The sequence below is a fragment of the Phodopus roborovskii genome, unplaced genomic scaffold (assembly GCF_943737965.1).
Source record: "Phodopus roborovskii unplaced genomic scaffold, PHOROB, whole genome shotgun sequence".
NCBI lineage: Eukaryota > Metazoa > Chordata > Mammalia > Rodentia > Cricetidae > Phodopus > Phodopus roborovskii.
Window position 1 is genome coordinate 30,358,323 of NW_026126459.1, and position 25,297 is coordinate 30,383,619.

The window sequence follows — 25,297 nt, forward strand, 5'->3', positions numbered from 1 at the left end:
CAGTAGATTCCAGTAGAGCTGAGTGGAATTTCTGCTATCATAAGGGGTACTGTTTATGGAATGCCTGCTGTGGGCTTGGTGCTTGGGTATGTAATCGCATTTAGCACTCAGATCTTCCAGGGGGAATTAGTAATAGTCGCTCTGTGTATACACATGAGGAAACTGGGGCAGGAAGGAGCTAAAAATGTGCCTAGCTTTACACAAAACTGGAGATTTACCAGAAAACTTGGAGCCACAGTTTATAGAACATTCCAAATAGATTTAAAGCATAGCCAGCGGGGTATGGTGCAGTCAGAGCTGAGAGCTCACATGCTGCAGGCGTGGCTTCAGATAGAAGCACCTTCGCCATCTCACCCCTGCCCCTTTGTCACAGCAACTTTGGCTTCAGAACTGCTCTTGCACTGCCTGCCTCAAAACTCATGACTCCTCCCTTCCCTCCCCTCTTCCCTTCCCCTTCTCACGTCCCTTCCCCTTCCTTCTCTTTTCTTTTCTCCTCCGTTCCCCTTCCACCCTCTCTCATCCCGTCTTCCTTCTCCTCCCTTCCCCATTTCTCCTCTTCCTTCTCCTCCTCTTTCCTCTCCTCCTCCTTTTTCCTTTCCTTGTCCTCCCCTGCTAAGGATGTGATTCTTGTCTTGACTATTGGTTGTGTAGCTTGGCTGAAGTGAAGCCATCCCATTCCCTGTTCTCGAAAGGGGCTCTTATGCTCCTATCTGAATAGGGTCCCCTTGCGTGGCTGTGCTACAATCCATTTATCTGTTTACTGTCAATGCACACTTGGGTTACTTCCCTGTCTAATGCTGCAGTGAACAAGGTACAAATAGGTGTTTTAATCCCTATCAGTGTATGCTTTAGAAGTTAGGGGACCCCTGAACTTAGCTGATGAGAAGGGCCAGGGGTAACTCCCACCTAAAACCAAAATCTCAAAGGCCATTCCTTGGTTCTGATTTTCCAAAGTCAGCTTCCTCTTGTCGACCTGCTGCGATCTCTGCTTCCAGGGACCTTCCTGGACCTTCTACAGTTCATAGGGACCTTTCTTCCTTCAGACCTCACACACAGACAGTTACATAACATACTGTCATCAACTTTAGTATCTAGTTAGCATTGCTGTGTAGCCCAGGCTAGCCTTGAACTCCTGTTCCTTATATAGTCCAGGCTTGCCTTAATTTAAAAGCATGGCTTTCAGTCTGCCTTAGACCTGCCAAGGCTGGGATTTAGGTATGTACCACAAGAGTAGTTGGCTCTGAAACTTTGTTTTTCTGAATAGAAGATACAGGTCAGCTATATTATGAAAGCCTTAGATGTGTAGACTATGGGGTTTTATATTTAATATGATGTTTCCAATAAAATTTGCCTTTAATAAATGTGTTGCTCACTTATTGACAGTAAATTATTTAGTTTATTTATGCAGTTCTGTGATGGGCTGTGTTTGCCTGAGCCCTGGCCCATCGTGGCTTTCAACCATACCTGTTTCAGAGGTGAAGGTAACATGGCTTGGAAACTTGTACTCAGAGGGCTCCTACATCCTTCCTAGGAGTTTTTGAAGCCACTTTAGATTAATTAACACGCCATATATATGTAAGTAAACTTTGTCAATTGACAGTTTCCTGATGAATACATCTTTGATGTTGAGATGATTATTATGGTTAATTTTTTTCTGTTGAGATGAAAATGTTTTTCTTGTAACTTGAAGGCCCCTTTTCTTTCTTCTTTTTGTTCATTTCTGGAAGTATAAAGCCTTTAGCATCCATGTCTGGATGGCTTCTGCCCATGAGAGGAGTGCTTCCTGGTACAATGGTTGAAGATTTAATCCAGGGTTTCTGGTGTTAGAGTTGTTGGACTGTATAATCTAAGGGAGACAGATGATTCGTGGCTCCTCATCAGAATATGTCTCTGCTGACTAATGTGGCCATGTCACTGTCCTTCATTCTTGTGACCATTACACCAAGCATCTGTGACCCTGTCATGTGGGTTCACTGGTAGCTAAGTTGAAAGGCACATAGGTGCATATTACGAGCCAAAACTCTGATGTTGACTTTTTAAGGATCTCCACAGACCTGAGAGCATAGAAATGTGTTTTCCAATTTTACATGTGCTTTCCAATTTTACTGCCTTACCACAGTCAGATACACTCTATAGTGTGGTGGTTCTAGACCTTTCTAATGCCATGATCCTTTAATATAGTTCCTCATGTTGTGGTGACCCCAACCATAAAATTACTACTTCATAACTGTGATTTTGCTACTGTTATGAATCACAATGTAAATATCTGTGTTTTCCAGTGGTGTTAGGCACCCTCTGTGAAAAGGTCTTCCAAACTCCAAAGGGGTTATGACCCTTTGAGAAGTGGTCCTCTAGTGGGTTTCGAAAGTATTCTTTTTTTTTTTTAAAGGTTACTGAGGAAGCTGAATGAGGAGGACACAGGGTACCTGCTAGGGTTCAGTTGTGGGTGAAAGTCTAGACCAGGGAGACTCAGGACTATAGGATATCCCACTGTAGACAAATAGTCTTGTTTGTGAGATTCCCAGAAAATATCCAGAGAGCAGTGAGAATCTACCCAAAGCCATATGTGTTCAGGTCTTAAAGACTGATACATTGCCATTTTAACACAAAGTATCTGTATAAAAGAGGAAAGAAATATATGGGCTGGAGAGAGAGCTCAGAGGTTAAGAGAACTTGCAGAAGACCTGGCTATATCTTCTGGCCTCTGAGGGCACCAACAACATCCCACATTTAAGTACACTGAGATGTGCACACACACATAGCATTTTTAAAAAAGAAGAAAGAAAAATGTCTTTATCTTCACAAGTTTCTCAACATTAATGGTTATTGTGTTAGAATCTTGCTTTTTCATTGGTAAGAGGATTCAACCAGAAGGGCGTCTCTACAGCAAAGCTATCCTGCCAGTAACTGAGACTCATGGCCTTAGCACAGAAGGGCAGGAGAAAGGGTATGGGAGGAGAGAGGAGGAAGGCAAGGAGAGGGAAGAAGTAGGGAGGAGGGATGGGGAAGGGAGAGGAAAGGAGGTATGGGAAAGAAGAGGGAGGAGGGAAGGGAGGAGTCATGAGTTTCGAGGCAGGCAGTGCAAGAGCAGTTCTGAAGTCAAAGTTGCTGTGACAAAGGGGCAGGGGTGAGATGGCGAAGGTGCTTCTATCTGAAGCCACGCCTGCAGCATGTGAGCTCTCAGCTCTGACTGTGCCATACCCGGCTGGCTATGCTTTAAATCTATTTGGAATGTTCTATAAACTGTGGCTCCAAGTTTTCTGGTAAATCTCCAGTTTTGTGTAAAGCTAGGCACATTTTTAGCTCCTTCCTGCCCCAGTTTCCTCATGTGTATACACAGAGCGACTATTACTAATTCCCCCTGGAAGATCTGAGTGCTAAATGCGATTACATACCCAAGCACCAAGCCCACAGCAGGCGTATATGCACTCTGTAGACCATATGTACTGTGCTGTTGTAAATGCTGTATACTTCCCCTGGAATCTGTGGACCACGGTGTAAGAGTGGAGTCAGGACTCCAGCCCCTAGACCTCAGCCAAATCCATTCATGCCTACAGCACCAGAGTTCACCTGGCATCTCTGTAAAAGCTGTGGATGGCAGGTGTCTCCTCCAGGTCACTGAGAGTGAGTTTTCCAGGACTCCTCATGGAATAGCATGCGTGGCTTTTCACAAGCTCTGGCCACAGGGACTCTTCTCCCAGGGTCTGGAGAGAGAAGGCTGCTAGACAGGCTGTCCTCCAGAAAAGAGGCCAATTTTGCTTGCAGGCACAAGAGGAACCCTCAGGTTGTGTTTGCTATTTGCAAGGCATCTGTTTGGAGTGCCAGGAGTGCTTAAACCATGCAGCTGGAGATGGTTTTGCCTTAGGAATGTTTGCACATTCTTGTCTTAATGTCTGCCCTGGAGAAGTGAAAGGGGAATCTGTTAATTGAATGTGCCTTTTATACAGGATCCAGCCTGCCTGTCAGTTTTGCTTTCTTGTTCCGATCTTTCCTCCCCTCTTTTCTTTCACCTGCCCTAGGTGTTGGAGATTGGCCACTCAGGGCAGTGACAGACAGGAGAGGAGCTTGTCATGGCCTTATTGGTGGGAGGTTGACACCAATGGCTGATAGTGCCAGGGTTGGCAGGGTGGAGGCGGTAAGCAAGGAAACGGAAGAAGTGACTTGGTAATGAGCTTCTTTTGACAATTAGATGCAGCAAGAAAATGACAGTGATACCATTTAGATTCATATGTTCATTGCTGTAGAAATGAACTGTCCTGTGACTCCTCTGGTCCCCAAGAAAGCTTTATTCTGCATTTCCGTGAGCACACAATGGGCAGCCTAAAACCAGAGTTGAAGTCACAGCCCCGCCAATCAGGTGCTTCCAGACTACTTTCTGAGTTTCCAAAGGAGGGTTGGCGACTGAATATTTAATCAACCCCACTGCTACCGTGGGGTTTTTAAGTCTCTGATTATTGACTTTTCAAGGAAGAAGCCCCATCCGCAGCAAGGACAGCCATCTTGGTAGAAGGCAAACTTCTTAGGGGTTCAAGGCTTAGGATGCAGGCATGAAGTAAAAGGGACATAACCAGCCTGGCAGGGATGAGGTTGTTCTAAAGACACACATGTGTGAGCTTCCCTTTGACTATTAAAACAATTGTCCCCAAGAAATTGAAATTTCCCAGGAGGTCCTTGCTGGGAGAAGACTGAAGTTTGATTTCAAAGGGAAGAACTTGTCTCCAGGAAAGAGACTCCACTGCCTTAAGAGCCTGTCAGACAGCTCTGCAGGGGAGATGAAGCCCAAACAATGGTGTGGGCTGGGCTGTCCTTCACTTGGGCTATCTTCTGTTTAATTAATACCCACGTATCCAGACCCCATCGAGGGACAGTGAGTGTGTGTGCACATGGATGTGTGTGCTCGTGAGTGTGCATGGGTGTGCACCAGCAAGTGTGGGTTTATCACTGCACTCCTTTGTTCTTCCTGAAAGTCTCTTTTTCCTGCTTTTCAGTGTTGCTTGCTTGTTTAATTGGTTTGTTGGGGCACAAGCTCTGATCCTACCAAGTCTGGTAACTTGGGGAGTATGGCAGCTTCAGTGCTTGCTTCGATGAATGTGTCTTGTCCTGCTCTTTTCCAGTTTTCAGGGATGTTGGTGTATCGGTGATTGGTGCATTTTGTGCCAAACTGTTTTCAGAAATTAATGGCTAAAGTGACAATCTTCTTTGCACACAGCTCTCTTGGATAGTTTAGTCTGATTTAAGCTTTGGGTATCTTCTGCTGGCCTCACCTGGGATTACTCCAGTGACGTCAAGTACCTGGTGGTTTCAGTGGGGATGGCTCATTCATATCCTACAATACAGGCTATAGGACAGGACACATGCCCTCTTCCCCCTACTTCTCCATTGATAGCTCATTCTCATCAAAAACACAGGATTGCTGTAAAGACCGGGACACATCCCAGTCCACACATGGTTTTCAGATCTCTGCCTGGGTCACATTTGCTAATGTCTCTTTGATCAAGCAAAGTCCAGATTTGGAGACTTGGAAAACAAACACTACCCTTTGAAACACCCTGCTCGTTTCACAGCGGTATGATTACGGGTGGAAGTTTTTCTGATATTTGCAAACAGCCCCACAGTGGGAGGAAGCTGAAGAGAAAGGTATCATTTGCAGCTTTGTCCACTGGCAACACATGGCCTATAGGTTCAATAAAACAGTCATCAAATGCAGTGAATTTGGTATTGCATGTCAACAGAAGAGTAATAGACAATACCACCCACTTTAGTGCTCATTGGAGCTGATGTGAGCCAGTCATTAGCAAAAGACAGTTACTGAGCAACCTGAGTGGGCAGGTTCTGTTCTGCATGGTAGTGATAGAGCTGGGGGCAGAGTCTCAGCTAATTCAGGGTTACAGCATGAAAGTTACAAAGAAGGAAACACTCACTTGTCATTACCCAGGATTTTGATGTTGAAACCGAGGCAGCAGAATTTGTTCTCTGTGCAAGAATGCCAGAGTGGCAGATGTTTATCATGGCTTAGCCATCGTGAAGAGCCAGCCCAGTGGTTGGCTTCTCTGCTGACAGAGTCTGTATACAACTTTTATTTTTATTTTTCTAAAGGAGAAAGATACAAGTATTCCCCCCCCCCCATTATTTACTCAGTAAATACTAAAGCCATGACCAGTGGCCACACTTTCATGTTGGTGGTGTAACTATAATGTGTTAGTCGACAGTTTTCCACTTTAAACACCCGCCATTCACCTGTTCAGGAAAGCCCTAGTGTGAGGAGCATGAAAAGCTATGGGAAAGCCTGGTCTGGTTGGGACGTTGGGGAACCTGTAGTCATTCTTGTGAGGCCAATTAAGTTGGGTCCTGATAACAGAATTTAGGAACACACACTGTGTGGAGGTGCAGTTTTTTTTTTTTTTTTTTTTTTTTTTTACCATGGCAGGTTTCCCACTTTTAGTTAGAGTATGCTCATATATGTTGAACATACACAAAATAATTGGCTTCCCATGTTAGGAAAGGTTTATTTTATTATTTTTTTAAATTAGAGTCACTGTGGCTCATATAAAAATATTGCAGAACATTTCTCCTGTTTCTTTGCCTTTTATTATGTTTACTTTTCATCTCCATGGGTCTCAGTGGAGGCAGTTCCGGAAAACCTTGTCCTAGCAATGTTACCTGCTAATGACAACATTGGAAAAGTGAGCATGATGGACTGGCCGCTCCTCCACTGTCATCTTCAGCAGTGTTTTTCCTTTCAATTTGTTTTCCAAACTTACATTTTATTTATGTGTGTGCGCGCGTGTGCGTGTGCATGTGCACTCGTGGGCAGGCGTGTGCAAATGCATGCAGTGGGGGATGTGTGGAGGAGAGAGGACAACATGTAAGAGTTTTCTTCTATGATGTATGTGGGTACCAAGGATAGAAATCAGGTCTTGAAGGCAGACCCCCTTACTGGCTGGGCCATCTCACTGGTCCCTTTTCAAGATTTTTAGCACATATGTAGTTTGTTGGCATTCTTTTTCTTCTGTCTTTTTAATGTTGAGTCAAAGGAAAACCAGAGCTGCCAAAATGAGTTTACCATTAAACAGCTGTTGCCTGTTTTGGTGTGCTAGGTATTGCACAAGAGGAACCATGCCAGACTCACTGGAGCTGCCAGCTCATGGAAGGTTGAAGCACAAAGGAAGACAGTTCTAGTTTGCAGCTGGGAGTTAGTTAGTGTCTGTTAAAATACAGCATGGACCCCTCAGGAAGTACTTTTAAATTTGCTGCTAAATATAAATCCAACATTAAATGTATGTTCTGTCAGAAAGTACATGTAAATTCTACTACTGATGTGTATCGTGATATGAAATTCTGTTGTTTGTATATTTCCAAGGGCTGGCTAAAATACTGAATTGCATGTGGTCTGTACTGGTATTCCATGGCAGGGTGTAGAGGGGGTGCCAATGGAAGTCTTACCCTAGGTGTGGGCGTGGCATGGGGAGTTGGGATGCTGATGCTCATGCTCACTTTGGAGCTGAAGGAAAACATGAGTGGAGGCACTAGCCTACTTTGCTCCTGAGAGCGCTTGTCTCTTGCTCACGATGAGCAGCAGTTATGGGAACTTGGCAAGTACGACAGGGCTCTGGAGACCTCGTGTCCAGAGTTATAAAGCTATGACAAGGTTTATCCTGAAACATACTTTCAATTACAAATTTATGCTTTCCATTTATGAGCAAAATGAGCATTCCTTATTGCTGCCTGTCTTCAGAGAGACACCATGCTCTTGAAGTGTGTAAAATTGTGGTGAGGCAGTAGGACAAGTGTTGGTTTCAAAGGGATGAAACCGTATCACACTGAAGTTTGAGATGTTCAGCTGTGTTCCATATAGTTGATAGATATTACTTCTTTCTTCTTTTTTTACAGACATACATTGGGAGTGTGGTTATATCTGTGAACCCCTACCGATCCTTGCCCATTTATTCGCCTGAGAAAGTGGAAGATTACAGAAATAGAAACTTTTACGAACTGAGCCCTCACATGTAAGTATGGCTTGAAAACTCTTTAAACTTGCCTTCTATCCCAGTGCGTAATTGACAGATGTGTGCAGCTGTCTCCTTGAATCACAGGAAAGTTTCCCCAACATCCCCCCACTTCCAGTTTTTAGCTCCTGAAAAGAATGTAGAAGTTAATGATTAATGCATTAAAAAATAAGGCAAAATACTTAAGTGTAAATTATTTCTCCTGCAAAGTCTGTAAGCAGCAGCTGCTGGTTAGTTTAGTACATGAAACAGGAGTTCACATTGTTTGTAAGAGTCCAACAGCCAGACATAGCGTAACACACCTTTAATCCCAGCACTTGGGAGGCAGGAGCAGGTAGGTCTCTATGAGTTTGAGGCCAGCCTGATCTATAGAATGGATTCTAGGACTGCCAGGGCTACACAGAGAAATCCAGTCTTGAAAACAAACAAACAAACAAACAAACAAAGTCCAGTTAACATTTGCATCCTGTGTTTGGGTAGAAGGACCAATAGCACCGTCACAATCTAACTTCCAAAGACATTGCTCACCGGAAGTGTCGAACAGGCTGACACATTTTCCTGGCTTTGGTTATCAGTCATTTTTCTGAAGAAGATGGTTGGTAATGTTCATAGTCCTTCCTAAAGTCTCAACATGACATGCAAAGAGATACTGGAATTGGTTTGCTAACTTGTACCACCACTAGACTCTTGTTTCCTATTTGGAATGACTGTAAGTAAACCAACTAAACTTTTCTTGGGTTGAATGGATCAACAACAGACTTAAGATTACTAGATTTTTTAAATTGCCCAAGTAAAAATGCCTGAAAAAGCAAAAATAAATAAATAATAAATTATAAGGCAAATTCAGCAGAATCTTAGGCAATAGTAAAACATTTTTTATTTCTTTAGTTATGTTCTACTAACTTATACTGAAAGGGAATCTGATCACCCTTTTGTATTCTCACATCCACTGTTGAGTTAAAGGAAAAAGAAAGATTCTGTTGGGGCCAAGTTGTGTAATGAGTCAAGAGCCCCTGGCTTCTCTAGTTTTTGTCTGAGCAGAAACATTTCCTGCCCCTCCTCATGGGTATGAGTGCTTTACCAGAATTCTTACTATTTTCAGTTGCAATAAGTAACTCGTGGTGACTTGCAAAGGGGTGTTGTTAGATGCAGTAGAATGCTTTTTTGTGATAAACTGTTACAGGTGGACTTAAGTCATCTGGGAACTGTTGCTGGACGCTACGCTAGGACTGGTGTATGCAAAGGAGAAGTGTCAAGGGCTCTGCAAGGTTATGCTGTGATTGCTGCCCTCATTACTGTTAGCTTCTCAAAGCAGCCTTATCCTCTCATCAAAAACAATTGCTTTGTTGGAAACAACCCCCGATTGCCATGAGATGTGTATAAATAAACATGTGTGTTCAGTGTTCACTGTCTGTGAGCAGAAATACTAGTGGTAAAAATGTTTAGAAAATGTCTTGGCGGAGGAAGAGATTTGTTATTGGGATATTGTGGCAGTGGAGATGGCGGTGGCAGTGGCGGTATGGTTTTTGAAATGATTACGGTAGAATCCTGTGGCCTAGATGCTCAGCTATATTGAGCAATTGAATGATTGAGCAATTGAGGATGTCCAAAGACAGTTTCGATTGTCACACTCATAGGAAGGAGGGCTCTGATAGTCAGGAGAACAGGGACACCACTGTATGTCCTACAGCGGTGGCATGTGGCAATCCCAGAGTATGTATAGGCAGTAGTGCTCAGGCCAAGAAGCCCCACCCTGAAGTGGAAGATCTGTAGTTAAAGCCTTAGCTGTGCTGTTTGTGGTTGAGGACCAGATTGAAAGATTAGCTCTCATAATTAAGGAAAATATATGAATATCTATGTATATGTATGTCTAGTGTATCTTACTATCTACATGTATATGTTTTTATTTCTCAGTGATGCAACTCACAGGGACATGTGGGGCTGTTTGGAAGTAAATATTTTAATATGTAAAAATAGTTACTAAAAACTGAGCACTCTATATTTTGCCAATCAAATAGATTTTGATTATCCTGTTTTCTTCTAAGTTAGCTTTGCCAGTCTCGCTGTGCCTTAGGAAAAATCTGGTATTTCTTTTATAAAACCATTCCTCTAGTACCCTTGCAATGCAATGTTTTATTTGATGCCTGAATATTTATTTTAAGTCTTAGGTATTGAAGTCATGCTCTGGGTATGGTATTTAGAGTCATTGCCAGTCTCCCATGGGCTTATTCAGAAAACATGTTTGGAAAAGGCTGATTTGAGCCGCGCTTACATGGGCGTCCGGGCTGTTCTTACACACGCTGAAGTTTAGCTCACACTGTGATGGATGCGTACTTGCGAATGGTTTTCATTCCTGCTTCAACCTTGTACTGCAGACCACAGTCCCCTGCTTTAGTTAGTGGCAATGACCCCGACTGGAGCAGCTGGTACTTCCTGAGGTAGATCTTCTGTGTGTGGGCACTGGTCTAAAGACTCTACCTGTGCTATAACTCTCTTCCGTCTCAGAATATCCCTTTGAGGTAGGTGCTGGTACTACTAGGGAAATTGTTACGTCTGGTGGTGGCAGTGCGGTGTGCTTCATACCTGCCCCTCATCTGGAAATGAGTTCCGCGTTGTTCTCAGCGGGGCGGCTGGCTGTGTGTATTTCTGTTGGGCTGCCTGTGTTCTTGTGCTCACATCCTCCAAGGTAGCTATAACCGTGCCTCAGCTTACAACCACCACCTACCCCACAAGCCGTATTTCCTTTTTTAGTTTTAAATCTCTACTTTGGAAATGTTTTGGTGTGGTGGATCTTTGTTCTAGGACATGCCTTGGACTGTCTGTCCTCGGTCCTGCCTGTAAACCATTCTTGTAGGAGACAGGCCCTACCACTCTGGTGGAGAGCAGTACCACCAGCAATACAGAACCCCCACCGCTGAAGAGAAGCAGAACTGATTGATGGCTCTTGAAGGCCTGCATGCAGTGCACCATGGTGGGTTTCAACCGTGTCCGCATTTGCCAGCCCCTGCCCTGCCTCTCACATCTGGCCTGCCTCTTTGTGCTTACCCTCACCATGCTCATCCCACAGCATCTCTGCCCCAAAGCAGTCCCAGTGCCTTCTTCAAATCCCAGATGACAGATGATGACCTTAGACCTTTTCTCTGCCCAGGCTGGGTCTGTTGCTCTTGCCACAGTTAACAGTTTAGCTTTTGCTCAGGGATTATCGGGTATCATTTATATGCTGTTAGCTGCATCCGGACTGTGGGAGGGGAACATTGCATTGCATAGAGCTTACATTCACGCGTCAGCTCATTTATAGTCTGAAGCAAATTGCTAGAAGAGGCTATGATTCTGAGTAATAAAGTAATTTTCTCTGTTCACTGGGAAGATCATTTTTAGCTTGAGGTTTTGTGAGGGAGAAATATCTAGTTGGTATTCAGATAATCATATATATATATATGCATATACATACATACATACATAAATACATATATACACATATGGGGGGCTTGACATAGATGTTCCTTATCCCTGTAGGAAAGGACTGTTGATGTCACTAGCAATGAGAATTAGAATAATAAGATGGGAAATGTTTTTGCCAACCGTGTCACGTGCTGTTTTCTAATACTGTCTCTTCCTTCACATTGGGACATTTTCCTCTTCCATTGGTGTATATATCTTCATTTTGACAGTATCTTGAAACAGTCTTGGTATTACAACCCAGGCCAGCATTCTCAGATCGCATTTTTGTGGCACAGAGTGATAATAGGACTTTGGACTTGGATACTCCTTAATCATAATCCTTTCAAGAATTTTGATGGGCCAGTGGGATGGCTTAACATCAGACTAGTCTGAGGTCAATACCTACAGTCCACATAAGGTGAAAGGAGAAAACTGACTCCTTAAGAGTTGTCCTTGGACCTCCACACATGTGCCCTGGCTTGTATGCCCGCCCCCATCATAAACACACATATAATAGTAAGTTAAAAGAGAAATGAAAGCAATGAACTCACTGATGGTCTAGAAAAGTGTTTCTTATAATTCTTGTGTTTGAAAGTCTCTCAGGTTTATCTTTTCTTTACATTTCAGTCAGTTAAAATGTTTACTTTCCACATAAGTGTATGATTTACAGCTAATGGAAATATTTACATAGTAAAATAGGATGTTTTCTTACCTAAAGTTCTTCCAAAAACAGTTTGCTGCTGCACTTATGGAATGTGCGGTCCTCTCAATGTTCAACTCCCTCGAAGGGAAATGCTATCCCTTTATGTAAAGGTTACACCTTGGAGCCTGGGGTCCTTGGGTGGCATCTTCAGGAAGATGTGGTTCCTTTCTGATGTGATCTTAAAATTCTTTGGTAATAAATAGTTTTTTTTTTTAAAGTTATCTCAAGGAGGACTGCCTCAGATCTCAAATATCAACAATGGGAAGAATGAGGAGGATGGGTAGAGTTAAAGAATTGGACTTCATGGCATCTCCCACTCGGCTGGAACTGCCTACAGGGATTTAGTTACCAGACCACTGGACTTTTGTCAATTGGTATTTGGTCTTGCTACAGTTGACACTGTTTATCAGCCACCATCAGGAGATCTGCTGTAATTAGGCCATGCTGTCTTCCCTCCAGGCAGCCTGCATGCTCAGAATACCCTTTAGCAGAACGGGATCTTTGGCCTACTCTTCATGGTTGTCTGTTGTCCTACTTCAGCTGTCTTTTCTAACCTCAAATCCTGCTCTTCCTCATGGAATCAACCATTGAAGGTCATTCTTGTCTCCTCTCCACATCTCTTGCCCGTGCCCTGTGTTGATTGTTAAACTCTACTTTATGGTCAGATCCTGCCTTTGACTTGTCAAAATTGCCCGTGGGACCTTAAAGTTCCTTTCCTCTCTGTGGTTAATTGTAGTTTGTCTCATATCCCCCACTCCCTTTATATTTGTTTATTTTCTTTTACATGTTAGCATCTCATCTGCATGTATGTGTGTATATAGTGTACATGCCTAGTGCCCATAGAGTTCAGAAGAGCATGCTGGATACCCCGTCTGGATGAACAGACAGTTGTGAGCTGCTGTGAAGTGCTGGGAATCCAGCCCAGGTCCTCTGGAAGAGAAGTCAGTGCTCTTAACTGCTGAGCCATCTCTCCAGCCCCTAATGCCATCCTTTTGAATTAGGAAGTTATGTAAATTAGGACATTTATCCTGCTCATCTCTGTGGTTCACACTGCCCTTCCTTTAAGAGCTCAATAACTGGAAAGCAAAAGGAATTTCAAATATTGTTTTCATTTTGGTTTATCTCATAATAGAGACATAAATGAAACCAAGTTCTTTATAAGATGCTGAGGTGTTTATTCGGATGCCATGTACTATGATGGAGAATGTTTCATTTTTATCAAAATACAAGTCTATATATTTTTATAGTACCCTTTGACCTTGAGTATTTTTAGTTGGTTTCTTCATTCATGCTGTCCATGGAGGGAACTCATCACTTAAGGTTAGAATGTATCATGCTTTTGCCAGAACCCTCTTTGGTGGGCACAGTTCAGGACAGAGCAGAAGTATGTCCCTTTTTTTAGAAATGTTTTTTTTTTTTTTTCCCAGACAGGGTTTCTCTGTAGCTTTGGAGCCTGTCCTGGAACTCACTCTGTAGACCAGGCTGGCCTCAGACTCACAGAGATCTCCCTGCCTCTGCCTCCGGAGTGCTGGGATTAAAGGCCTGCACCACCAATGGCTGGCAGCATGTTCTTCTTGAATTGGCATAAAGTAAGATTTACAAGCACTATTTGAAGTAAGCAGTCTTTCCATTTTTATAAGTGGAAATTTTAAAAATTGAAGAAAGGGATTTAAGGCTTTGAAGATTTTCTTTACTCTCATATAGAAATGCAGAGGTTGGGAGAGTGTGGACAGGGCTGATACCAGTCAAACAGATGTGTCTCTGGAACCTTTGACCCCCATGTTTGCACCAAACAGTTTTTAGGACTGCATGCCTGTAGAATGACGAAGGTGCCTGTGTGTCCTGAGCCCTTGGTTGACCTGTTTTTTTCATTGCACTCCTGGTGAGCCAGGTAAATGTTATAAAGAACATTCTGATTTTATCTCAGCCCGGAAATGACGAAGCTGGGCACACAGAGCTTAGCTTAAGGGTCCTCTGCAGGAGACTGGGGCGGTGTCCCTTTTACTTGGCAATAGTCTTTATAGTGAGAACTCTGACTGTTGGCCCTATATTCTTGTAAGGGTTGGTTGGATAAGTGGTGGAGACATCTTTTCCTAGGGAGTGCTTGTGTGTCTGCATGGGAGGGGGAATTGCTAAAGCTACTGCATTACTTCTCTCATTTTACTTTTAGAGCAATTGAACCTTTAGTTGTTCTAGTACCTTCTAACACTATACGCGGGAAGATGTTTGTCCTTTCCTGTCTATCATACTGTCTACCTACTGCTTTAGAAATGTTATTCATTCACTGAGTAAATATTTAATGAGCACTTGCTGTGCTCCGGGCTCTCTTTTAGGCAGTGGGATGCAGCAGTGAACAAAACACAGTTCTCATTTTCACTGGGGAGCTGACACTTTGACTTAATGTACTCAGAGGCTGAAATCTCGTACACCAGCAGTTAGGAGGGGGAAAGGGAAGAAGAAATAAGACTTCAGTGAAGGGAGAAAATGATGACTTGCAGTTGTAGTCTAACCATGTGTCTGGGGTCACGTTCTCTGGGCTGAGGCATTGCCTCTGTTCCTGACATGGGTGACACATAACCTGTGCAGGAAGGAATCAGAGTGCCCACCCACCCACATTTCAGACCCTTCACATTGAAGCCTCACCATAACAATGCCATCTTGAAATGGCTAAAACCACCCTTTTACATTTACTCATGACTGCCATGGGTCATAGTAAGCAGCAGGCAGACACCATGTTTGAAGGTATTTATTTGGTTTTGAACAACCAAAGAGTAGGAAAGTGCTCCTCAGAGAGAGACCAGTGTCATTTTTTTGCAGTGCAGTGGCCATGGGTCTAAAGACATCTGCTGCCTTAACAGCGTGAGGTGGGTCTGTGCTGCGCATGTGTCCAGCCTGAGGCATAGTCCTCTTCTAAAACTGCTGCACGTACTGCACTCTCCTCTCCCTGAATCTCAGACCTCCCTCCAGTGTCTGCTACTTTCCCAGGGATGCTTATTTTTTAATTACAGTTGTTATATTTGGGGGTGTGCAGGGCGGCCAGACAGCAGCTTGTAGGCAGGCAGTTCTCTCCTTCCACCATGTGGGACCCAGGGATTGAACTTGGGTCATCAGGGTTGCTGGCAAGTGCTGCAGAGCCTTATTTCTGTCCTGCCTGGGGCTGCTTTTAGAGCAGTCCCTTTCAGAGGTGTTTTGTGGGTAATGGGAGACCCCAGCTAATTATTATTCTTTTAGATTTTGAAGCTTCTTAAGCTGAAAGTAGGAAAGTGAGTGGCGTGCCAGCCAAATGTTTTTGTCATAAAAATTGTGGTGATGTAAGAACGTGCTTGTTAGTAGAAACTGTTTCTAGTATGCCCAGGAAGTCTCAGAATCCTAATCTGTAACACCAATAATAAAAGACCCAGAGACTGGGTAAGAGCTAGTGGCCAGCTGCTTTGCTTATCTGACCCTTACCTTGAACTCCAATATCAGTCTCTGGGCCTTTTATTATCCGTTACACTAATTCTTAATTGTAGATGTCTGTTGGAAGTTTTATTGTTTCTTGTCAAATGCTCACCTGAGATTTGAAAGACTTTATATCTCAAGAAGGCTGTTTGTGAAGCTGAACATACATTCAGATGTTCCCACCAGCTTAGAGGTTGTTTCAGTGATACATTCTCAAAGGAAAATTTGGTTCCCAGCCCAGCCAACTATTTCCTGCTGGTGCTGCTTGTCTCTGATGGGCTCTGTGAAGTCCTTCAACAGTCTGGGAAAAAGACCTTCTCATTAGATGAGTGGCCCAGGCAGCTTGGAAAAAGGTTAGCTCAGTACTCAGTCCTTGACACCCAGGCATTTCCTTAAGGGTATGTGTGCTTAGGAGGCTGTGAGGGTGTCATACCTACCCCTTTGTTGTAAGAAGAATCCTTTCTGGGACCCATGGCTGGGGCTTTGTTGGAATTTGTCAGAATGGTGGCTAGCCAGCACTGGGCCTGATCTGTCAAAGTGAGTTTGGGTTGTGCACTTGGGAGACTCAGGCCTCAGAATTGAAACTGGCTGAGACTAAAAGTTGAGCAACTCTCAGGGGCTGGACCCCATGTGAAGGGGATGGGGAGCAGGCTCCAGTATGCCAGCTCAAAATGGAGACTTGTTGCTGCTCTGAGGTTCAGGGTATGTCTCCTGCCAGTTCCAGAGGATGAGGAGTCCAAAGTCATCCAGTGGAAGGACTTGAACATTCTTCTTCCAACAATCATGACCCAGCATCCCTAGAATGTTCAAGGTTCTGCGGATGAGTGTGTCTTGAAGGCTACACAGCATGATGCAGGAGACACCAACCAATTAATAATAATTACAGAAGGCAAAGAAAGGCCACAGAAAGAGACAGTAGCATGCTGGTTTCATTAGTGTCCTTATAGAGGGCTCAGTTGTTGGAGTGTAGCAGTAATGGCATGACCCTGCAAAGATTTTAGGAGATGGGACAGTGGACTCTTGAAGGATGAGCTTGTTACATGTACGCAGAATAGAGTTCTGGGTCAGAGAGGTGTTCTCCATCAAGAGGAAACAGTGTAGACTCCATCATTCAGCATATTATTTGAATGCCTGCTAGGTACCATGTACCACATGCAGATGAATCTTCTATTCCCAATCCTGGACCCCTTCGACTCACGGCCGCACAGCATTTACAGTGGTGCATATCTACTTGTGAAAGGTTTTAGGTAACTTGAATTCCTTTGTGGTGTGTGGGTTCTCCATGGAGCTGTTTTATTCCTAGGCTTACACCCCCACCGCACACACACACACACACACACACACACACACACACACACACACACACACACACACACACGGTGTTTAGTTGCCGTGAGTCAGATCTGTCAGCCCTTCAGGTATTTACTGTTTAGGAAGCAAGAGGGTGGTTGTGTACTCCCTCTCTTTCATTTAAGACTATTGGTTAGGAAAGTACAGAATGTGTTGTCTCGTTCTTTTATTCTACTTAAAGTGCAATGTTGAGATGATTACTGCGTCAATGGTCCCCACGACTTCCCATAGATGTGGAGTAAGTACCATTTCTGACACCAGAGTGTGTGATTTTCCCCAACACCATTAGGTTCTCTAATAACTGTGTGTAACAATCCAGTCGGTTCTGACATTCAACTACTTAGAAATAGCAGTCTTCACAGGTGACAGAGTGTTCAATGAGACTTCTCCACTTCAGGTGCCTTCTGTAAATGGGGTGTCCTGCTGGGCCATGCTTCTTTACAGTAGCCACAAGTTTAGGCATTTCCATAGTTACCTTGCTCCTTTCTGTTTTGAGAGTTTTCTAGAGCCTCTCACAGAGGAGCACTGACTGGAAGACCACACAGGAAGTGGTGGTCCAGGCCAGAGCCTATGCCTTCCCAGCACGATGCTGTCCCTGCACTTCTGTGTCTTGCCAGCTGGAGTTCCTCTGTGCTTCTGGGCATCTCATTGTTTAGGTTCTTATGACCTGATCTCTAGAACTGCTTTTTTTTTTTTTTGGGAGATGGGCCAAAGTTCTCACTGCCAACTGCAGACTGGGTCTTTCTGCTGAACACTCCCATCTTACTAGGGGAAGGACCCACTGTGAGTCATGTACTTGCACCAGGTAAGGGCCAAAGAAACCCACTGTGAGTCATGCACTAGCAAAACCCCAGGTAAGGGCGAAAGAGGCCTTTGTATGAATAATAAGAAACTTCCATTACTCAGGAAATTGTGATTCAGGAAGCTGTCCTGAATACTGGAAAGCTGGATTACTGAAGTTGGGGCAGCTTTGGAGGGTCGGGTATAGTGTTCTAGAAACTTAACGAGCGGGTGTCCTCTTTAAAGTGGTTCAGTAGTTCTGTCCCCAGAAGCATTTGAGTCTTCCGACTCCCTCCTTAGGCAGCACCTCCTGCCTTCCCACAGTCAAGTCCTTAAGGGCTTCTCTCTAGGGACTCCCCCCCCATCACTGCCAGCTTGGGTGTCAGAGTGCTCTTCTTGGCTACACCTCCCAGCTCTCACACCATTTCTTTGCTTTCTTTTATTATAAGACCTAGAAAATTGTCCCTAAGCTTCTCATTTTGAGTGAATTTACTGTGAATTTTTTGTTTCTCTAAAATAGGTTTTTTTTTTAATTTAGAAAAATTATTACATGTATTTGTGTGTATGTATACACACACATATGTATATATACATGCACACACACACACACACACACACACAAACACGGCACACATGAAGAAGTCAGAGGACAACTTGGGGACAGTCCTTTCCTTCTACTACATAGGCATGTTGTGAGGACTGAGCTCTGATCATGAGACTTGACAGCACACTTCTTTACACATTGAATAAAATAGTTTTTCGAAGATCACCTGCCGCCTCCATGTTGTCAGACCTAGTGACCAGTCTCACATTGCCACTGGCAGTGACACCAACCCCTTCATGCAGACCTTTTAAGTTTGGTCTTCCGGTGAGCCACCCCTGTTTTTCCACCTTCTGACTGCCGCCTCGAAGGCTCCTTGGGATGTAGTCTTCTTTCCAGCCGTTGTCTTAGTGGATCGGCTCTGGGACTTCATCTCTCAGACCAACACTTAGGTAAGCCACAGGGCCTCCAAATGCTTGCCTGCTGTGCCCTGGTTAGTGCCTGTGTGCTCACTGGTGCCGCTCTCTGGACTCTGTCTCCAGCTGGACTTCCACCCTCTGCTGCAGACTGCTGGACTACACTCAGCTCTTGGTGTCTCCTCAGCTCTCAAAGGCATATACGAGCCCAGACTTGGGATGGCCCTACTCCCTTTCCTCTTTGGCTTCAGGTGGTGCCAGCATCACCTTTGGTTACTCACAGCACAAACCTTTTTCCCTCCACACCCAGTTTATCATCAGGTTTTCCCAATCCATCTACCACCTCACCACCAGTTTCCAACTGGCCTTCCGCTGCAGCTCTCGTGTCTCCCCATCATCTTGTCTTCACATGTTAGGGCAAAGGGCTAGAGTGATGCATTCTAAAGGTGCTCATCAGGTGTTTCTGTTTGCTGCTCAAACCTCTGCATGACTTCCCAGGTGTTGGCCTGCCGTCTGTCCGCAGTTCTTCTCATCCCTTCTGTGGTGCACTGGCTTCCTGTTGCCATTGGAACATGCCCCGTGCTTGTCACATTAGCCTTCCCCACTGCAATGACTGACTTGCTCTCTCTTGCTATAGCCAAGGCACATTTCAGGTGTCAGAGTCACCAGTGCGTGTACCACCTAACATAGCAGCCCCTACCCCCATTCTCATTGTCCGGTAACCTCCTTTTCTTCAGTTTGTCATCCCCTGTCATGTCACTGTGTGTTCATGTGCTTATTTCTTTACTGCTTGTCTTCTGTGCTAGAGTGCCATTTCCACGAGAGCTAGGGAGATTTGTTTTATATATCCATGTGTTCATAGCAACTACAACAATGCCTGACATGGGGCAACTGCCCAATAAAACTTACCAATGAATGAGTGCATTTGGTCACTTACTGTTAGTGAGGAGTTTGTGTAGAGGACATATATTTGTCTTCAAGGATCTTCCTGTCAATCTGAGGTAAGATGTGGCTGTATGCCCCTGTAATGTAACAACGGCATGCACTTGTTCCTTGGTATATCTATGGGATCTTGGTTCCAGAACTCTGGGGAGATACTTGGATCTGCCAAGGCTTGGATCCACTTGAATAGGACATATAGCATGGACTTGTAACCCCACCTACCTCCACTTATTTTACGTCATCTCTTGATTATTTATAAAACAGCATGAATGTGATACAAGCCATTGTTACTTTGTATGACTTAGAGAATAATGCCAAGAAAGGTTGCTCCCGTTCAGTAGTTTTTGTTCCAAGTCTTTTCCATTTGTGGTTGGTTGAATTCATACATGGAGGAACTCGTGGCCACAGACAGCCAATTGCAAGTGTTTAGAGATAAGGAATAAGCTGGGAGCCCCCCAAAAGTACTGTGTTCAGAGACTTGGAAAATGCTACCTGCATTGAGCCTTAAGTAATTCTCAAAATAGGTGGCAGTTGTAGCTTAATAATTAGCTGTGCGGAATGTAAATGGAAAAGATATTTGAGTTGGGTTGATAGCTCTATATAGAATTAGTTTTAAATTTTAGAAAAACATTCAAAATACCAATCTGCTTGAGTCATTGGGAGAACTGAAGGGTTGAGAAGGTCGCTCAAGAGTAATAGGAATAAAGTTTAGACACCAGCAGAACTTGAAATTACATGCTTTTGCATCTGGAAAGAATTGGCACCTTTCAACTCAATCCCCAACTGGAAAAAGGTTTTCTGACTTGAATATGCTCAAATGGCTATGTATGTAATATTTTAATGAACAAGTGATGAATGACTACTGTAGAAACAACTTATAGGTGTAAACAGATGTTAATTCATTTATGTTTTATGACAAAACCTCTAGTTGTTATTGGTGATGGATCAAAATATTCAGGAAGGGCAATATTTCGTACAAACTACACTGATTGACTTCTGGAAAGGTTATATGTGCTTTGCATATAAAGTTCCTTCTCTTTGAATATTAGTGCCCAACACCTGGATGCATGAGGTGGTCAGCTTCAAGACTAAAAAGATCAGCCTAAGCCTTACAAATGGCTCAGCCTGAGTTCACAAAATTTAGCACTAGAGGACTAAAGAAGAAAATAATCCTTTCTCCTGACCATCTCCCCACCTTAATAGTGTGGAGTAGGAATAGTGTGGAGTAGGAAGAATCTGGAATGGGAGGAGCCTGCTGTCCTCTAGGATGGACTTCGATGTTGGAAGTGTAGGTGTCAACAACTGCTTTGGTGTCACAGGATGCTCTCATGTCTGTGTGTCCTTGCTCATTGTTAGCTAGGTATCATCGCTGCTGCGTCTGTGTGCAGTTGCCTTGGCTAGCAGAGTCTATGCATGTTTTGCTTATAGAAATAGAACACTGGATAAAAACAGACATTTCAAATAGAACAGTCTCACCCAAGGCCATACAGGTTTGTTAAAGAACAGTGTTACCAAACATTTTTATAAAGGTGGTAAAGATATAATTTGTAAACTGAGCACATGTAGTTGTTAGAGGTGACGTGATATGAATGAGTCATTGCTATCTGGTTACTCAATGCCTGGAACCTTGAGTAGAAGGAAGAAGGAAGTGTGGAAATGTGTGTGTGTGTGTACTTTCTGGGCATTGTTCCTAAACCCCATAAAAAATGATATCTACTGCTTTAAACATTGCTTCCTTTTCCTAAATAGCTTTGTGTCTAAGGTGGCGAATGGCAGGCTTTGTCTTGCAGGTGTAGTTGTACCCTAATCTTTACAACTGGAAAGATCTTTATTATATTCTCTGCACTTCGGAACATTTTCCTTTGATGATTGCACATAGATGACATTGATCACCAGTATCACTTTAATAATTAAAATATGTCTTAGGTAAAGATTCTGGCTTTGGAAATGGTTGTTTGATAAAAGTGTAGTCTGTTTCAGCACTCAGCCTCTTCTTACCTACAGTTCTTTCACAGTGGTCCTGTGTACCACTGGATGTACTTCCTCCACCCTTTTTAGTCCAAGTCCTATTAGCTGTCATGATGCATCTGGGGCAATACCTTCATCTGAGGTCTCTTTGCAAAAGTCTAGCATGTTGTCTTTACTGTGCATGGTGTCATGATCTCACAGTTCTTTATTATATGCTGTCTGATATGTCTCAGTATTTTCTGTTTATGCACTGCACTTTTACAAGAGTAAACATCTCCAAGCAAGTATAAAATGTTATCTTTCTGTGTTACTTCAAGATCGCTGGTCTTAATATCCACCTAGTATATCTGCTATGAGGTCCAGTACCAGTTTCCTAATGCATCATATACCTTGTGAAATACACATACAAATATAAATTCAAACTTTTAAGTCATTTTGGTGGTTTGAAAACAAAATGGCCCAAAAGGGAGTGGTGCATGGGAGATGTGGCCTTGGAGTAGCTGAAGTCTTACTGGAGAACAGTGTGTCACTGTAGAGGTAGGCTTTGAGGTCTCACATATGCTCAAGCCACAGCCAATGAGACAGTTCACTTCCTGTTGCCTTCAAGATATAGAACTCTCAGCTACCTCTCTAGCACCATATCTGCCTGTATGCTGCCATGTCCCACCATGGGATAATGGACTGAACCCCTGAACTGTAAGCCACCCCAATGAAGTGGTTTCCTTTGTAAGAGTTGATGTGTCATGGTGTCTCTTCACAGCAATAGAAACCCTAACTAAGACAGTCACAAGAATTAGAAAACCTAATATTTTGTGTCTGTACTCCTGTGACTCATGTATCCAATGGGATACACATGCCTTACTTTGTAGGCCTAGTAATAGATGCATGGTACTGTGTCAAGGAAATACTTGTTTTTAATGTTAATCTATTCTGTTCTGACTGCTGACAAATTTCTATTTTTGCAGTCCAATCTCAAGGTTATAATGTACTTGAGATCTAGTAATGGAGTATAAGGAAGGGGTGTGCTAAAGGGTTAGGGCAGAGTAGTGTTGGACTTGGTGAGTAAGGCATACCATGACACAAGGGAGTTTTCATATGCCCATCCTGTCTGATGCATGTCACATAGCTTTCCTCAGACTGTCTCCTATACATTAACCCAGATATCCAACCTACTTTGATATAGATGATAGATAGATAGATGATAAGTAGGTAGGTAAGTAGATAAATAGGTAAATAGATAGGTAGATAGGTTGGTAGGTAGATAGATAGATAGGTAGATAGGTAGGTAGGTAGGAAGGTAGATGTGATAGCATCTGGAGTACCTGGCTTAAAAGGAGAAGTGCAGAGCAGAGTAGAGCTGGTTCCGGCCTTCCTCTGTAGCTTGTGCATAGACACGTGGGCTCACTAGTGCAGAGGAAGCTGAAAACTAATCCTGCCTTGTGCCAGGAAGAGGAAATGGACCAGGTGGGATGTAGTGTGTACCTTGTACCCTCTCCTGTCACCTGCATCACTTCAGTAGGATTGGTAGAGCTTGGAATTCAGCTCAGGAGCCATGTAAGAGCTTTTGCATGGATGGAAAGCATGAGTGGGATGGTATATTTTAGTAAGATCTGTTCTCAAAACATTTCAAATCTTTTTTTTTCTTAGAACCGTAATCACAGTGTATTTTCATAGTTCCATTTGAATTTTATTTGAATACATTCTTGCAAAAGTAAAGCTGTTGTCGCCTCTTCCCTGCTTGTGCTGTGACTGTCTCCCATTACTCCCCTACACAGATACTGCTAACTTTGCTTTATTATGAACAAGGTTTTCAGCAATGTCACAGTTACTGTTTGTAGAGTGAGTCAACATTGTGTGATTATTTGAAGATGTGATTAAATACTTGATATTTTACTACAGTAGATCTCTTTTGAGCGCAGTTCCTCTTCTAATTTTCTTGGAACTGCTATATCTATTGGGATTTTTAAATGATTAGGTGCTGATTTCTATTGGGATTTTGGCACAATGGTTCTCACCAGCTTGGACAGTGAAGCCAGTACAATGTTAACGTTTTTGGGTCCCACTCTTTCCAAATGGGTGGTGAGTAAATAAAAGTCAATTTCCTTTACACTCAGGAGTTTAAAGTTGTGTTTAAAGGCAGTGCAAATTAAAATTTCTTTTCAAAATATGGCTGTAGTCAAAGACAGATGATGGAGAAGTAAAACTGTTAGAAAGGACCACAGAAGAATTTTGTTTGTTTGGTTTTTGCTCAAGAAAGAGGGAAAAGAATGCTTACCTAGAAGAACCAACACTGTGATCATGAAAGTGGTTTTCCCAAGGTGAGGCTTGTTTGTCTCACTTTAGATATGGCCCCCTGCAGTTCCCTGAATATGGGACTGGAAAACAAAGAACAAGTAGCACAAGAAAAACACCGGAGATTGTAGGGAAGGTGGTTGTTAAAGTGTGTGGATGATGGATGGAGTTAAGATCATACCGACACCTTGAGAAGACAAGAGAGCCCCCATCTCAGTAGACTTGCCTTGAGTCTTCTGGTTTCCAGACAGCAGCCAGAACAGTAGGATCTCAAAGTTGTTTACCTAGAAATGTGCTAAATTCTGAGTGGCGGTATTTATTTGGTAAACCTCTGTGTACATGTGCATGTAAATGGTTTTACGTGTGTGTGTGTGTGTGTGTGTGTGTGTGTCTGTCTGTCTGTCTGTGTGTGTGAATCCGTCTATCCATCCTCCACCAATCTCTCTTCACCTCTAAAGAAATCTCTGCATGTAGTCCCTTTTGTTTTGACTGATTTTTCTATTATTTCATATTCATAGTTGACTGAAGACAGTTTAGTATTTTACAGTTGGCACAATTAGTTAAATCACCTTTAAAAGTCAGAGCAGTGGGGATGTGAAAAGTAGTTGAGGCCTAAGAGAAAGCTGGTGCCATGATGTCCTCTGTGGTAACTGAACTCACACTTTTCATTTCCTGGTAGTGGAAGCAGAAGGGGAAATGCTTAGTTATAAAGTCAGTTTTGTATATGGGATCAAAGTGTCTTGTTTGCACAAGACAATAAATGTTTTCCCTGTGGGTTAGAGTGAGATTTCTCTTAGGGGACTTAGGGCGTGCAGGATGTCATCATGAATTTTTCCCATAACTTCCTTGTGGAACATAGTGTCTTTATATAGGAACATAACACCCAAGTTTCCATGTGATTGAGTCTATAGGAAGTTTAACTGAGCTCCTTGTTTTCAGCTGTCCTTTACGTAGTCCTTACAGGGGATTTCTGGGCATAAAGACGCTCTAGAGTAGTTTGAACATGGAGGGACCAGAGTGATCCAGTTGTGGCGAAGGCCTCCATTCACATACCACTGTGGCTGGTGAAGTGTCTAAGAGGCCCATTCAGATGCCTCTGAACTGCTCAGTTGAACCACTGCAAATTCCACTGAATCTGTAGGGCCTAGGAGAAGGGAAGCAAAGAATAGGGTCCCAGGCGGTGCTCCTGTGTCAATAGATGAGTTTCAGTGGCATTTGGATGATGTCAGTTGATTAAAAGAAGTACACAGATCATGATGTTTTCTTCAAGTGCCTCCTAATCTGTGACTGTGTTCTGCTTATTTTCTTCTTGGAATTTAGGGAACTGAAGATCACTGAAAAGGATATCTTCTATGGTTTGTTGTCATAAAAGACAGCCATTTGTTTTTGTTTTCATTCAGTTAGTGATGTGCTGTCG

The 25,297-nt window shown here is 43.3% G+C and overlaps 1 protein-coding gene across 4 annotated transcripts in view; it reads left to right on the top strand.

Moving 5' to 3' along the window:
• The window catches only part of Myo1b (myosin IB), a 159,638-nt gene that overhangs the window by 40,732 nt on the left and 93,609 nt on the right, over positions 1-25,297 (top strand). For all 4 annotated transcript variants that reach the window (XM_051190146.1, XM_051190148.1, XM_051190149.1 and 1 more), the window contains exon 3: positions 7,891-8,006. In XM_051190146.1, the coding sequence (XP_051046103.1) occupies positions 7,891-8,006 (116 nt within the window). The remainder of the gene's footprint in view (positions 1-7,890; positions 8,007-25,297) is intronic.